General features: G+C 47.9%; 1 protein-coding gene across 4 annotated transcripts in view; it reads left to right on the top strand.

Annotated features, from left to right (window-relative positions):
* Window positions 1-7,059: 7,059 nt before the first annotated feature.
* ARHGEF12 (Rho guanine nucleotide exchange factor 12) overlaps window positions 7,060-15,937 on the top strand; it is a 75,125-nt gene continuing 66,247 nt past the window's right edge. For 2 of the 4 annotated variants that reach the window (XM_066334700.1, XM_066334699.1), the window contains exon 1: window positions 7,060-7,312. In XM_066334700.1, the coding sequence (XP_066190797.1) occupies window positions 7,281-7,312 (32 nt within the window). In that variant the 5' untranslated portion in view covers window positions 7,060-7,280. Of the gene's footprint in view, window positions 7,313-14,649; window positions 14,737-15,937 lie in introns of those variants that run through there. The other 2 variants (XM_066334703.1, XM_066334702.1) reach the window with 1 other exon arrangement.

Below are 15,937 nucleotides of genomic sequence, written 5' to 3'. Positions count from 1 at the left end.
CTAAAACCAATCTGACTGGGAGAAAAATAAGCATTACTTATCTGGTCCCATTTGCAGGGAAAACCCATGCCCAGCTGGCAGCTTCTGGAGTTATTTCACCGCATGTTCTAAAGCTGTTCCTTTGTTGCTGCTGCGATTTTGAGCATTTCCTTCGAGCCTCCAGTGCAGCTCAGGTGCCCCTTTTGCTTGAGCCTTGCCTGCTGCAGCCAAAAACCTGAAGAGCCCCCCAAAAAACCCCCTTCAGATGAGCAGAGCCAACTGCTGAGCTGGCCCTGGAGAGGAAACTTGACTCATTTCAGCACAATCAAGCCTTGAAAGGAGACCAGAAGGGCTGGTTGGGGCTTGCTGGTCCTTTTTTCCCAGCTCTGCTGCTCTGTTGAGCACATCCAGGAGCCTTTTTGCCTCAATTTCGCCCACTTTGGGGAAGTGGGTCCAGTCTTACCTACCTCGTAGGCTGCTTCCATTGAGCACCAAGCCACCTTTGGTGACTTCTCGGTGGCTTGTGTCACGCTGTGCTGTATCAAAGTTGCTTTGAGTGAAGCACTTTCCCGCTATAAGCCATCAGCAGCTCTTTGTCACCTCAACGTGGGCACTTCCAGCATCCCAAAAGCAGGAGTGGGGTGTTCTGCAAAGGGGGTTTAGGGCAGGGGGAACAGGGAATAAAAGGCAGCTGTGATGCTGCTGCATCTTCACAGGGAGCCCCAAGCTGAGAAAAGGTGTCTGGTGGGTTTTTCCCGGTCAGGATTGCAGGAATCTGGCGTCTCAGCCCCTGGCACGAGCAGGGAATGATGAGGGCTTTCAGCAGCAGCTCCTGGAGAGATGGGGCAGACAGGTCCTGCAGGTGAAGACAGGCTGGTCATTCCTGCCGAGCCGCCCACCACGAGGAGTGTGCAGAGCCCTGGTGGTCTGGGCTCTGCCCTTGGCCCAAGGCTGGGGGCAGCTTTATGGGTGACAGCCCTGCCCTGCCCAGGTGATGAGGGTGGCAGTGACTGCGGTGTCTGTGCATCACCTCTGTGAAGATAATTTGAAATACAGTGGTTGAGGGGGCTCCTTTTCTGAGCAGGGGGACACTTGGTGGGAAGAAGGAGAGCGCTGCTCGGCTCTGAGGCTTTAGAAGGTAAACAAGAACACAAAAGGGCAATTAGGGATGGCTTTATGAGGCAGAGCGAGGCCTCATAGCCCATTTAGTGGACTCCAGCATAGAATCACAGGCCCAAAAGTACAAATTCCAAGCTGTGGAGCACAGGGTGGGACCTGTCCTCGGGCTAGTCTGTAGTGGCTAGAGCAAACTGTGAGAGGAAACTGCAGAACTAGTGTGAAATAATAACTTGTGTCGGAATTACTGTGTAATAGCAACTAATGTTCCACCAGTGAATGGTGTAGATGCTTTGTATTATGTTTTATAAAAATAAAGATTATTTAATTATATGAGGGATTGGGTTTCTCTGTTTGTGTGCTGCTCTTAAGTCCCAGGCTGCCCTCGATGGTTTTGGAGGGGCTTCTCCCACCCTCAAAGATTCAGCAGGATGGAGCAAAAAACGTTCCCTTTGTTTTCCATGCCCTGGGTGCCACGGGAGAAGGTTCTCCTGCTTTTCCATGCCGTGAGCTCTTCTCAATCCTAAATCAAATTAATATTCTTGCCTAGGAAAGCCCTGTGGTGCCGTGTTGGTAAGCAGCCACTCTGCTTGCTGACGGCCACAGCCAGAGATATCCAGCGTGCCAAAAGTCTTGGCTTCTATAAATAGTTAATCCAATTTAGTTGTTTGCATGTAACCCTTAAGTCCAGCTTCAAAATCCTGCAGCGCTGGGGAGCAGCTGCTGAGCAGCACTGAGCCCTCTGGAGATGCTGTTCTGTTTACAGAGCCCAGCCTGGGGCTGGAGGGCTCTCAGAGCCTGCAAGAATTTCTGCTGGGACTTGGTTGAACCTCTGAGGCAGTTCCAGAAGCCGAGGAGAAAGGACAGCAGAGTTGTGAAGCTTTGCTTTACAGCTGCAAGTGTCTCACAGGTCTCGTGTCCCCCAGGAGTGACAAAATCCGGCGTTGTCAGCGGTCAGATGTGCTTTGTCTGTGAAAAGTGAAAGCTGCCCCTCTACACCCAATTAATTTCATTTTTTTATCGTCCTATTATTTCTTCACAGGCAACCCTGCTGCCTGCCTTTCGCTTCTCCTGCTGGCCCTGCAGCTGAGCTTTGTAAAATTAACCTCCTCTCTCAGTCCTCTGCCCTCTCTTTGTAGCTGAACTCCTTATTTGTACTTTGAAAAAAATGGCAACTTTTTTTGATATTCACAGCTTTGTTCCCTTGCAGCAGTAGTCCAGGCACTGATGTAAAAGCAGCATTTGAAGTCTTTGAAATCTGCTATTACATTAATTCCGTGGGGTTTGCCATGTCCAAAGACATCAGTGCCCTGTTTGCCTCGAGTTCCAGGGGCACTTCGGCAGCTGGTTAAGTTGAAAATGTAAAAGATCTTTAGAAAATTACTAAAGGAAGGAATACAACAGATCAAGGTGCATGGAAAAGTTTCTGTAAAGTAAGAAAGGTTTACAGGTAGATCATTTTGTATGGGAAGAAGAAAGTTTCTGAAGCTTCTGCAGCTACTCAAACAATACAAAACACAGTTTTTCAGCAGTGCTTGTGTTGTGTTGTTCTGTCCTGTACCACAATCCTCAAATGTGAAATTATATTCTTCATTTCTTTAGATTTTACCTCTTCCTTTTTCCAGCCAGAGGATGGAGGAAGAGAAAGAAACCCAGGGCACAATATCCAGCAGTTTCATCCGTCCCTTACCAAGGTTGCTGCTGTCATTATGCTGATCTGGAAGGAAAGCTCGGTGCTATAAAAATGCTGACTGCCCCGTGGATTATCCAGGTTTAGGAACTGTAATAAGCTGTCACTGTAGAAGCTCTGCTGGATTAAGCTCTCTGGGTCTCAAAATCAGCAAAGCATTGAGCCCCAAGAGCAACCCTGGGTATATTTCCAGCGTTTCCAGAGTGCAGGACAAGCTGTAGGGAGAAAATCTGGTGCCCATTTTAAGGTGGAAGATGAAAAAAAAAAACCAAAAAGCTTGGGAATTGCACAGATATGTGGAGCACAGCACGAATTTATTTGTGGTTTCTGGGATGAGGTGCTCTGTTCTTTAGGAGTCACAGATTTCTGGGCATACTTGGGAAATGAACTTGGGAATAGTTTCCCCTGTGCTTTTCTCCTCCAAGGTGTAAAGGTTTGGCTTCCAAAAGCAGCAGAAGAGCAGGAGCTGGCTGAGCAATTTGCGGTGTGTATAAATAACAGTTCAAAATACCCAAATGTTCTCTCACAGGCTTTAAATCGATCACTTGTCAGGAGCAAAAGAGTCTTTGAGTGCTTGGTTTTTTGAGGTGGAGCTCGGCGGAACTCAGCTGATGATCCCATCTGAAACACAGACTGAATTTCTTCTGAAAGAAAAAGGCTTCCAGGCACTGTTTATCCACACTGAAAAATGTCAAAGCATCACTTTTTTTTGCTGATTTTTATCTCTGTTTATGCTGAGCTCACAGCGGTGCAACCCCCTCTGAAGCATTCCAGAGCTTCACAATCCCAAAGCGCTTGGAAATGTTCTTTTTTCCCCCCAAATTCCTCACCTTTTACCTGCCCGTGAGCTCAGGTTAGAGGAGCCATTCGAGGCTTTCCCAGCAGATGGCAACAGCTCCTCGGTGCGAGGCTGGGAAAAGAGGATGTGGCCAAAGGATCCTCACTCAACATTTGATAAATCTGCTTTTACAGGAACCCCCCTATAAAGCACCTCCAAGGATCTGACCCTTATTTTAAGGCAATAAAAAATGTTTACTCCATAGGAATTAAACTCCTTGACTTCAGGGTCCTGTTTAGCTCTGCTCTGGACTAAAAGAAACAGATTGAGGAGGTTAATTAAGAATCACAAAATGTTTTTTTGTTGGAAGGGACCTCAAAGATCGTCTTCCTCCAACCCTCCTGCCATGGGACGGTTCTTTGTGTAAATTCAGGCCAAGTGACAACTTCAGAGCTACCAAAAAAAAAAAAAAATCTATTTTAATGGGCACAGTGTAATTGCTTATTGATTTCCCTACCTCATATTTCAGGCTGTAAAACAGAATTATCACAAATAGGCATCCATCTTAATCTAAGTATGCAGCCAGCTCCCATCAAAAAAAACCAACAAAAAAACCCAAAACCAAAACAACACAGGATTTGCAGGAAAGAGAAGCAGTCACAGTTTCAAAATCTATGTCTTAGGATTTCCTCCAGCTAATTGTTCTTGTTACGTTGTCATGAACAATAAAATATAATTAAAGTAATAAAAAAGCATCGAGGCCTAATATGCAGATGCTGGGCCTGCCATGAATCAGATCTCCCAGGAGCTTTCCCCTCTGCAGGCACAGTACTCGATGTTCCCAAAGTTAAAAGCAGGGAGGGATTTATTGCAGAGAAGATGCAATAAAGAGATATATAATAAATAAATACAGATATATGGAGGCATTCAGTCACTTCATCAGCACTGATGACTGTGTTGCACACAGCTGCAGAAGGAGAGGCAGACGTGGCTGCTTGTCTTGCACTCCCACACTTTATTTTTTTTTTTTCCCTTTCCCAAGCCTCTATTTTCCCCAAAAGGAAACCAAAAAAGGAAGCATAAGTGTCCCGCGTATATACGTGAAGCATCATGTAGAAAATGATTTCATCCCACGCTTCCCCTCTTTGCTCTGAACTTCACCAAAACAACAAATCCTCCAGGCTCTCAGACGCTCTGCTGCCTTCCTGATCCACGCTCCGAGCAGGAAAAAGCTCCGTGTTCCAGAGCAGCGGTGCAGCTTCAGGCAAGGTATGGTCCTGTGTGCCCAGCCAGGGATCTGCTCCCCAAGACTCTCCAGAGCCTGTTTTCCTGCCTCTTCCCAAGCCCACTGTCCCGCCTTTGAAGTATAACCCGGCAAGGTTAATTAAAGGGAAGAAGCGTGGTGTCCTAGATGATTTGGATTAGCTAAGAAGGTTATTTTAGTCTGCTGGGGGAGGCTGATGTTCCACCAGTTCCTCTGTGCAGAGGGGGCAGGAATTACCGGCGGTGGAAACACATCCTGCTTTTCATTCCACATCTGCGCCGCTCACCAGCTTTCATTTCTGGAGGAGGAGCGTGGAAGTTTCCTGGAGTTCTCGGGCGTCGATGTTATTTCCAGGTGTTTGAGAACAAGTGGCTTGTCGTGCCAGGACATGGGGGAACGGCTTCAGGCTGACAGAGAGTAGGTTTGGATGGGATATTAGGAAAAAAATAATAATTCCTTGTGAGGGTGGTGAGGTTGCCCAGAGAAGTTGTGGCTTTCCCTGGATCTTTGTTAGTGCTCACGCTGTGGAAGGTGTCCCTGCCCATGGCAGGGGCTTGGAACAAAATCACCTTTAAGGTCCCTTCCAACCCAAACCATTCTGGGATTCTGTGTAGGTTCCAGACAGGCATTTCTCTCTCAGAATCTACACGGCATAAAGGACAGGGAGTTAGAGCAAGGATGTGTTTGGGTGTTCAGGCTGCAGAGAGGGAAACCCACACCTGCTGAAATTTAAACGCCCAAACACCCTGCGAGGCTCATCTTCTCCCACTGGAGGCTTTGAAGGGCAGCACAAACAGGCCCTCGGCCGCAGGGAGGGATCAGTCCTCGGATTTATGTCGACCTTAACCTGTGAGAAAAATTCCTGATGGAACGTGCGTGGGAAAAGTGAGGAACAGCAGAGCCACGGAAGGCCTGGGAGCAAACAGCACAGCCGGGGACTGCCCGAGGCTCAGTGCTGCACAGGCTCCTGGCACTTCTACTCTTTTAATCCGCTGTTTATTTTCTTTCTGCTCTAAGTTTCGCCGGTGTCATATTTTCCATGGAGATGGAGGCGCTCGCTGCTCGGAGCGCTGGTGACACGGCCCAGGCGGGCACCGATGGCTGGCGACGGGGAACGGAGAAGGGGAAAAGGGGAAAGAAAGAGGGGAAAAGGGGGAAGAGGGAAAAAGGGGGAAGAGGGAAAAAGGGGGAAGAGGGAAAAAGGGAAACCTCCTGAGTTAGGGATGCAGGGGGAGAGAAAGCTCTTCGGCAGGGACACAAGGGGACAGAGCAGACGGGAAGAGAAGGAAACACCCCGCGGGCCTGGAAAAGGCTTCCCGAAGGGAAAAGGCCTCGGCAGCCACCGGGGGAAGGGCCGAGAGGGAGGAGGAGCAGGGGGAGAAGGAGGAGGAGAAAGCGGAGAAGGAAAAGAGAGGGAGGAGGAGGAAGGGGAGAAGGAGGAGAAAGCGGAGAAGGAGAAGAGAAGGAGGAGGAGAAGAGGAGGAAGAGGAGAGGGAGAAGGAGAAGAGAAGGAGGAGGAGAAGAGGAGAAGAGGAGGGGGAAAAGGAGGAGAAGGAGAGGGAGGAGGAGAAGAGAGGAAGAGGAGGGCTGCCGGCGGAGGGATCCGCGGCGGGGCGGGGCGGCCGGAGGTACGAGCCCCCGGAGGCGCCGGGGAGGGGCGAGCCCGGCCCGGCTCGGCTCGGCGCAGGCTCCGGGGCTCGGGCTCCCGCCTCTCGGAGCGGCGCAGCGCGGCGGAGCCAGCGGCCGGCACAGCAGCGCGGCGGGACTCGGCCCAGAGCGGAGAGCGGCGCTCAGCCCTCAGCCAGCTCGCCGCTGGGCGCCGGGCCGGAGCGAGAGGCGGAGCGGCGGGGGATGGAGCCCCGGGCCTAGAGGCGGCCGCCCTGCCCGAGCCCCTGTGGGCGCCGCTCGGGCGGGGGTCGGGGCGGGCGGGCAGCGGCCATGGGCCCGGCCGCGGGCGGGGAGCGCCGCCCGCCCCCCGAGCGCTGAGCCCGGCACCGCCGCCCCCGCGGAGCGCCTTCTGGCCGCAGCCCACCGGGGCCGCTCGGTTTCTTTATTTTTTGTTGTTGTTGGAGTTTGTTTGCTTTTTTCTCGTTGGAGTTTTGTTTGCTTCTTCTTCTTTTTTTTTTTTTTTTTTTTTTTTAATCCCCCACGCCCCGCTTTCCGTGGTTTGGATATTCTGGGTTGACTGCAAAGAAGAGTTTTTGGAGTTGTTTTGGATTGGGGTTTTTTTTGCCGGTTTTTTTTTTTTTTTTTTTTCGGATTTTTTGTTGTTGTTGTTGTTGTTGTTGTTCCCTTCTCCTGCCCTTGAACTGAGTTTGTCCTCTGTGCATGCCGCTTCTGGAGCAAGGCTGGATCCTGAGCCTCGGTGCGTGTGAGGGGCAAAGCCTCCTTCATACTCCTGCAATAAGAGTAAAATGTAAATTGGATAATACGACTTCTTGCCAAAGGCTCCAATGAGTGGCACACAGTCCACAATCACGGACAGGTCAGTATAAAATAAGATTCCTTGATTATTTTTTTTTTTTTTTTCCTTTTTCTGAAGCGTGAACATTCGCCGCACTCGTGTACTTTGTGTCGTGGCTTCAGTGACAGACAGGATGAGAAAAAGCAGCCTTAAATCAGAGGTTCTGGGAGCCAAGGGTGTCTTCACTGTCAAAGCGACTGGGTTAACTTTGAAACTGGAGTATTTCAAGTCCAGCAGCTTTCAGAGCTGACTGTAGGATCCAGGGGTGGAAATTCAGCGGGGAACACCGACAGCGAGTGTTCCTGCAAGGAGTTCAGGCTGGAGAAACCACCAGAATTTAGGATCCGGCTCAAGGCTGAGCTCAGAGACCGTGTTGGAGATGCACTTGGGTCTCCTTGGGTCAAGTGCTGCGCAGAGGTCACTCCAGGTGAGGGCAGGAGGGATAGCTGACGAGCAGGAATGTCTGCTGGTGTCTACCTGAGCAGGAAACCTGCCTTTAGATACCTGCTCAGGCCTCTGGGCTGCTCTGCAGGTGCCTTTCATTACCTTTGCAGTTCTCTTGTTTGTTCTGGGATGTTTCAGAGCAATGGGAAAAAAAAAAAAAAAAAAAAAGTCAAGTAGGAAACAACATGATACATGAGCGTCATCAGATTTATTTTTTTTTTTTTATGAGAAGAAAAGATACTTTTTTTTTTTTTTCGGGCGGTATATGGTGTAAAAACCCACTTTATGAATCTTTATCGTGTGGTTAAGGTGTGAATGTGTGTGGCAAAGGCCTTCCGTGCCCAAGCAGTTGTGGCACAGCAGCGAAGCTGGGGCTGGGACAGGGCAGCGATGCTTTGGGGTGCCCAAACTCACCAATTTTAGGCTCCAGGTGTGGGCAGGAGAGACACTGAGTGGTTCTCACACCAACCCAGGGTTTTTTTTGTGACTCCACAGGTCCTCGCAGACAGCACACTCCAGCGGGCTCTGGGACAGCTCAGATTTGTGTGCAATCTGTGTTTACAACTCTTCACAGAGTATTAAATCTTGGCCATTAATTTCGTAGCTTGTGCTAGCAGAATTCTCTCTTTTGCAGTGCATGAATGGCCCTTGAGTTGTAGGATGTTTTTTTTCCCTGTGCCAGGCAAGGCAGTGACAGTAAAAAGGCATTTCAGTGGATTTGTGAGGATTTTGTTACGTACTTCAGGCCATATGTCTTGTGGCAGTTGCATGATATCAAAAAGAACGACGGGATTTTCATACCAAGAAGCAGCTGAGTGATGCATGGAAAGGAAAAGCACGAGAACAGGGAATTTAATTTACTTGTTAGTAAAACAAAATACTTTCCATTATTGAATTGGGGCAGCCAAATTGAAAATGCGGCGGAGACAAAAAAAAAAAAAAAAAAGTCTCATTTCCTTTTGCTCTCAGTCATGTCAGGAGGATGTTTCTGTTTGGTGTTCCATTAAGGCTTTGGATCAAAAGGCTTTTAATGTCAGGTGAGGAGCTGTCTCCACAGCCCTCGGATTTCTGGGATGGCTGGGGGAATGTGGGGAAACTGGATCTCTTCTTGTCACTGCTTTTTCCACCTCTGGCCTGGAGCAGCCCCAGCTCTGGGGTACAGAGTCATGGCCATGGCTCAGCCAGGGGAACAGAAGCTTTGGGGTGATCCGACTGTGGCCTGCCAGGACCTGAAGGAGCTTTCAGAGAAGATGGAGAGAGACTAAATTTTAAAAGGCCTGGAGTGACGGGACAAGGGAGGAATGGTTTCAACCTCAGAGCAGGGTTAGATTGGTTATTAGGGCAGAATTGTCCCCTGTGAGGGTGGTGACAGAGCAGCTGTGACACAGCCCTGCATCCCTGGCAGTGTCCAAGGCCAGGCTGGAGCAGCCTGGGACAGCGGGAAGTGTCTTTAAGGTCCCTCCCAGCCCAAACCATCCTGGGATTGTCGGATGATGATTCTCTGATTTATTCCCTGGCAGACTGGTGGTGGTGGTGTTTGTTCCCACCTCTGCCATTCCTGGTCATCCCCAGCGCTGTGCAGGGTTTGGAGGGGATGGGTTTTGATCTCTCTTGTCCCTGCAGGACATTCCCCTTTCCCAGGGAGTCTCTGTGTTGCCTCCTTCCATCTGCCTCTTCAGCTTGGAATGTAAAGCAGGGGCAATAAAAATAATGTCGGTGCTTCCACTGTCATTAGATGTACGTGGCATAAATCATCTGCCGTGTTCAGGTCTCCCTGTGTTTGTCAGTCACCTGCCTCGGTGGGATTGAGATGGGAATTGCCTTAAATCAGGGAAAACCCACTTACATGTGGGCCAGATGGTATTAGGAATATAATAGGGTGGCTTGGGCCTGGATTTTTCTCCATATTAGCTTTACATATTTGCGTTTTGCGTATATAGAGCTGCTTAAATCCACATTACAGGCAGCAGAGATTTCCTTTGGTATCCCTTCAGTTTAAGGTGGTAATGATTTGACAGCTGTCACATTTTCCTTGCCCAGGCTGCTCTTGTCTCATCCTTGCCATATTTTATATCTCTTGTTTTTGTTGATAATGTCACAATTACCATTAAGTATATAAATTAGGAATCTATGAATGGCTATTTCTAGTGCTGCTCTGGAGCCAGGATGATAAATTATGTTTTTATTAAGCCCCCTCTTTTTATTTTTATTTTCATTTTCCCCTTCTTTTATTTTTGTTCTCTTTCCCAGGAAAGTTGAATGGATTTTAGTGTCTGGCACTGCTGAAACACAGTCAGGCCAGTTCATATCTGAATGTGTCTGGGCTCACTCTCTCCGTGGACTAAACCTTACCCCAGTTAATTTTGGTGGTGGTTATGCTCAGATTGTGTTTTCAGAACTCCCAAAGCAGCATCGTTTTCTGGTGTCTTCTCCTTCAAGTGCCTTCAGTCCGGGAGTGGGGGAACACCAGGCATTAAACAAAAAAAAAGGCAGAGCAGCTTTAAAGACTCCTGAGAGTGTAATGGCTGTTGAGAGTTCTGTGCATTTAGGGGAGCACCTAAAAGGGGCAGACAGACAAAAAACTGATCTCCTGACGTAGTGCTTGAGGCTTAAAATCACGTCAGCAGAACGTTCTCCAGGATCTCCGTGGTGCCTTGCCCAGCTGCTGATGGGTTGAGAGAGTTAAACACTGAGTTAACTTCCCCTTGGTTCCCTCAGGATGTTCTTTTACTTTGTCAGCTGCTTTTTTTTTTTTAATTTCATAGTGCTGGTGCCCGTTGGACTGTATCAAACTCTTGATCCTCCAGCCTTATTGCTCTGCTCCTTAGTGTTTATAAGCATTTACAGCCTCTTCATTTAATCCTCCCTTTGCCACGCTGTGTTTGTTCAGAGGCTTCCTAAGGTGGCATTTATCTGGCTGAGTTGAGTTTAGTAACTCTTTGAGGTGGGTGGACATCCCTGAGCTGCTCATCTGGCTCGACTTGATCATTAGTGGGATGAAATCTGCACATGGAGGGGACCTTTCTTATCCTAAAGGTGTCTAGAATCCGTCAGGTGACTGGAGCTTCATCCAGCTCTGGATTTAGCTGAGATTTCCCATATCTTCTAACCTGAAAAAAAAAAAAAGATTGTTAGTGGCTGAGATTTCCCATATCTTCTAACCTAAAAAAAAAGTTTGTTAGTGGGATGAAATCTGCACATGGAGGGGACCTTTCTTATCCTGAAGGTGTCTAAAATCTGTCAGGTGACTGGAGATTCATCCAGCTCTGGATTTAGCTGAGATTTCCCATATCTTCTAACCTGAAAAAAAAAAAAAAAGATTGTTAGTGGCTGAGATTTCCCATATCTTCTAACCTAAAAAAAAAAGTTTGTTAGTGGGATGAAATCTGCACATGGAGGGGACCTTTCTTGTCCTAAAGGTGTCTAAAATCTGTCAGGTGACTGAAACTTCATCCAGCTCTGGATTTAGCTGAGATTTCCCATATCTTCTAACCTGAAAAAAAAAAAAAAAGATTGTTAGTGGCTGAGATTTCCCATATCTTCTAACCTAAAAAAAAGTTTGTTAGTGGGATGAAATCTGCACATGGAGGGGACCTTTCTTGTCCTAAAGGTGTCTAAAATCTGTCAGGTGACTGAAACTTCATCCAGCTCTGGATTTAGCTGAGATTTCCCATATCTTCTACCCTGAAAAAAAAAAATTAAAAAATAAATCTATTTTTGGCTGCTGGCTGGTGCCGAGTTGGGTTTTTCTTGCTGGGTGCTGTTTTTGGCAGGGGCATTGGCCAACTTTGGGGCTCAGTGTGACCAGTGAGGGGTGGCAGGCGGCAGGGCAGGGTTTGCTGGAGGAGTTTCTCTGTTCCTGCTGCAGTGTACCCACGTTCCCTGCCTCTGGAAGTCTCCTGGCCGGAGCCTGGCCAGCTCTGGGCGTTGCTGTGTGCTCTGTGCACACATGGCCGGGTGAGATAAGGCCTTTATTCTTCCCAAGGCCGCGCTGAAATTCCGAAATTCGGCCATTTCCAGCCTCTGCTTGGCCACCACAGGCCGGCCCGAGCTCGGCTGTATCCTGTTATGACACTAAAGAAACATTTGTGTGCCATTAATTTCTTCTCGCTCTCGCAGTTAACTGTATTTTTCTTCCTGTCGCCGTTCCAAACGCGCTTCGGGGTTGAGCAACTGCACGGCTGCAGGACTTGCTTTATGTTTTCCCTCCCTTTATTAAAGGTTTATGAAGTATTTATTTATTAGAAAAGGAAAAAAATAAAAAAAAAGGAGGCTCTTGCTTTTGCAGGACCTCGCTGAGGAACTGGTGGCTCCTCTCTCTGCAGTTGCTTGCAAATGAGTTTTATTTATAACCGTGCTGTAGTTTCTGTTGCTATGATTGGAAAACAGCAGAGGTAGAATTTACACATAATTACCCTCGAGAAGTTTTAATTGGTGATTTGCTCCCGACTTGGTATTAAAATAGACTCTTAATTGTTTCTTATCTGCTTTAGATGCACTTTCCCTGTCTTTGGCCCTTTGGAAGTGCCCGTAGGAATTGGGAATTCTTGGACTGTGTGGTGGGGAAAAAGGGGTTTATTTCTTCCAGCAGGGTAAGGACTGCACAGAAAGTCACACCTTACTGATACTGACTAGTTGAATGTCATTTTCGTGCATTTTCTTCATCAGTAGAGTTTGTAAAATCCAATATTTACAGAAAATGGGCTACAGCATGATATCTGAGGATTAAAAAGAATAGTAGTGTTTGAGTGGGGCTTTTCATCCTCGTGCCTTTGCTGTGTTTGGAAATTAGCAGTGGACACAGTCTGTGCATAAATGCACATTTTATTTGTTTTATTCTCTGTTTCTTGGGGCTGGCAGGGGAGAGGACTGTCTGGGGTGTTGACTGCTGGCTGGGACACAAATGCCGCCACTTCACGTTGCATAGTTTATTAGGGCTTTTACTGGAGACAGGAGCTTGAGGTGAGCTTGATTTTCGAGTTTTGAGTAGAGCTGTGGGCGTTGTGATTATTTGGGTGGAGGCAGGAATGATATTTCATCTGCGAGCCCAATTGTATAATTCTCCCTGTGCACAGAACTCCTGCTAATGGCATTTTAACATTTCAAATGGATGGATTAGGGAAGGTACTGGCGTGTTGGCTCCTTCAGCTGTAGATTTGCAAAATTCTGGTCCACATGCATGGGACTTTAGCAGCAAAAAAAAAAAAAATTATTCAGTGCTGTCCTAGCTGGAGATGCTTGAGAAGGAGGAGAGTGCAGCTTGCCCTTGGAGCAGGAGTTTGCTGAGGTCACTGGTGGGGTTTGTGGGTGTTCACTGGTGTCCTTTGACTTCCATGCCCTGTGTGGGAGGAGAGTCCCTTGGTCCTGGAGGGGGACAGCAGTGACCACAGTCGTGCTGCTGGAAATCAAAGAGCCTTCTGTTCCCTCTCCCCACTGGTCTGGCCCTCCTTGTGCAAGTGCTGATTTTGTAGCAGGAATGATTCGTGTGGAAGCGGTGTTTTACTGTAGAAGTGGTGATTTAGGCGCTGGAGATTTTGGCAGTTCATCCCAAGGCATTGATGAATTTGCCTGGGGAAGGTGGCACAGACACCTGTACCAGTTATTTTCCATGTTTCATGGCTAGACACCAGGATTATTTGGTGATTTCCTGCACTGGGGTCTCCCAGTGAATTTATGTCTAAAGAATTTGAGTAGCTTCAGCGACTGCTTCCGTTTTCCCAAGAAGCTTTGGAGTATAACCAACGGGATTTTTGACACTAACTCCTGTTCTCCCATTTTTCCCGTAGTATTTTGAGTAGCTTTACCTCTCATGGTTTTAATTCTCACCCCACCTGGCCAGCCCTGTGGTTCTGCAGTGTCTCAGAGAGGAGCAGTGTTTGCTTTGGTCTGGAGACTGAATTCTCCACTCCACCTCAAGGTGGTCCTTTGGGTCACCAGGGAGGAATTTTGGCTGTGCTGCCTGAAAGATAAGCTCAGCCTCTTGCCTTGAGCTTTCATCCTCCAGTTTTCTCCTTGAATACCTTTTCCTTCCCTCTGAAAATTACCGGTTGGAGATTTATTAATGAATCCCATTTGTGTTATCCTCCGGTTTCTAGTGGATGAGTTGCTGTAAAAATGCTTCTTGTAGCATTCCAGATATTCCCCTGCCCGAGCACTCCCCCTGATATTTTATCTGCTTTGAGATAAGCAGATCTTCCTGTGTAAGAGATATCAATAGCACTAAAAAAAAATAGACTTAAATGCATTTTTTCAGGTAGGTGATGCTGCGTTCTGTGGCCCTGCTCTGGATAATTAGTAGGTTTAAAGAATAAAAGTCTTAGTTCATGTCTCAGCTTGATTAAACTCAGGGTCAGGAGCCTGGATGTTGGTAATATCTCAACATCAGAAGAGAGGGCTTAAAATAAGGACAGGAGAAGCAGCAGCAAGGGAATTAGTAAAATGAAAAAGGGATGTCAAACGTGCAGCGTTTGATTAAGGATGCAAAAGGGATAAAATGCAAGGCAGGATACGTACAAAATAGTAACAGCACGCTTTGAAAAAGACAGGAAGAAGCAACGTTTACTCGTTTTTCTTTGAAAAGAAAACACGTAAAAATAAATACATTAAAGCGACAGGAAAAAACAGCGTCCTTACGTTTCGAATGTAAGCATGAGTATAAATAGTCAAAGGCAAACAAACAGCGTTCAGCCCGTGACAGTCACAAATGGGCTGGATGTTTTGTTATCACCCCGCATCCTTTCCTTGAGGATTTTCAGTGTTGTGTCTGTTTGACTTCTGAGGCCCACGGGCAGGAACCCGTTTCTTGCAGAGCCCCGTGGTAAATAAGAAACACGGCTGTTTACATTTGTTGGCAAACACTTCAGTGCGATCCTGCTGGGGCTATTTTAAGCTCTGTTTTGACAACGCCGAAAAGGTTCGGTGGCCAAAGCGTTTTCATGGAATTGCTGTTGGAGAGCAGATGAGAGGAGCCCCTTCCCGAGGTGGAAAAGATCACAGCTCAGGTTTGTGTATTTGGAATAATTCTGGTGGGATGTGGATGGTTGTTCTGTCAGTCCCTGACCTGGACGTGGCACTCGGGGCTCAGTTCTTCCAAAAAATAAACCTTTTATGGGCAGAGGGTTGGGTGAAAGTTCAAGTATGGGAATTAAGCAGCAGGGCCTCTCTTGACGGTACCAAGAAGTTGAAATGTTGGTGCTAGAAAACCTAAGAGACAATCTCCACGTTCTGGCAGCTCTTGGTTGCTCTCAGCTGGCACAAGAACTGTGGCTGCAAAGGCAAAACTCGAACTGGTTTTACTCCTGAGCTCTTGATGTTTTGGAAACTTTCAGAGATATTGCTAGGAACCTGAATTTTATTCAGGTGCTGTTGCTTATTGAATCTGTGAGTAGCAGCACGATTTACTCTCGTCTGTGTGAGAAGCTGGTCCTGAATTTATTTGCGGGCTGTGAATGCTGGTTTGTGGTGTCACATGCAGTCCTGGGTGACATCCCAAGTGCAAGAACCTAAGAAGATTTAAATGCTCTTTCCTAGAGTCCTGAGGTGCTGGAGAGGGGCTGCAAAACTTAGGTGGGACCTGGACTGACCCGATTTCCCAACGCGGAGGAAAAGCCCCATGTGTTTAATAAAGCAGCAGACTGATGTGAGACAGGCGAAGGACTGGCAGTCCACCACTCCCATGAACATACAAGCTGCAACCTGCAGGCTCACCTGGAGCATCTGATGGCTGCCTCAAAGTCTTTTTTAGCCTGTTATGATAGTGGCTGTTGGGGCAGCTTCTTGGCAGCACTTCAGACGAGGCGTCTCCTCTCAGTGCCACAGAGGCACCGCTGCCTCTCTGCTGTGCCCAGATGCAAAAGAGGCATCAAAAGAGATCAAAGCTGCCAGAAAAAAAAAAAAAAAAACAACAAAGTGATGGAAAACGTGGAAGAGGAGAGAATGAAAGGAGAAAGGAAGCCATAACGAGCGGGCAGAGAAAGGAAAAAGGAAAAAGCTGCAGCGCGAGACAGGAGAAATCAATAGGAAGTGAGTGAGAGGGAGAGAAATGAGAGAGCTGGTGGCAGCTGCCAGATAGGAGAGAGGTTTTCCTGCCTGCCCCGTGCTCTGCAGGCACATGGCAGCCTGCAGGGCCACGACCTGCTGCTGGGAGGCACAGAGGCCTGACAGGGCAGCCCAGTGTGCTGTGCGGGACAGAGGGGACACCTT

Source organism: Sylvia atricapilla, chromosome 23, assembly GCF_009819655.1.
Source record: "Sylvia atricapilla isolate bSylAtr1 chromosome 23, bSylAtr1.pri, whole genome shotgun sequence".
Lineage (NCBI taxonomy): Eukaryota > Metazoa > Chordata > Aves > Passeriformes > Sylviidae > Sylvia > Sylvia atricapilla.
This window is presented reverse-complemented; position numbering and strand designations above follow the sequence as displayed.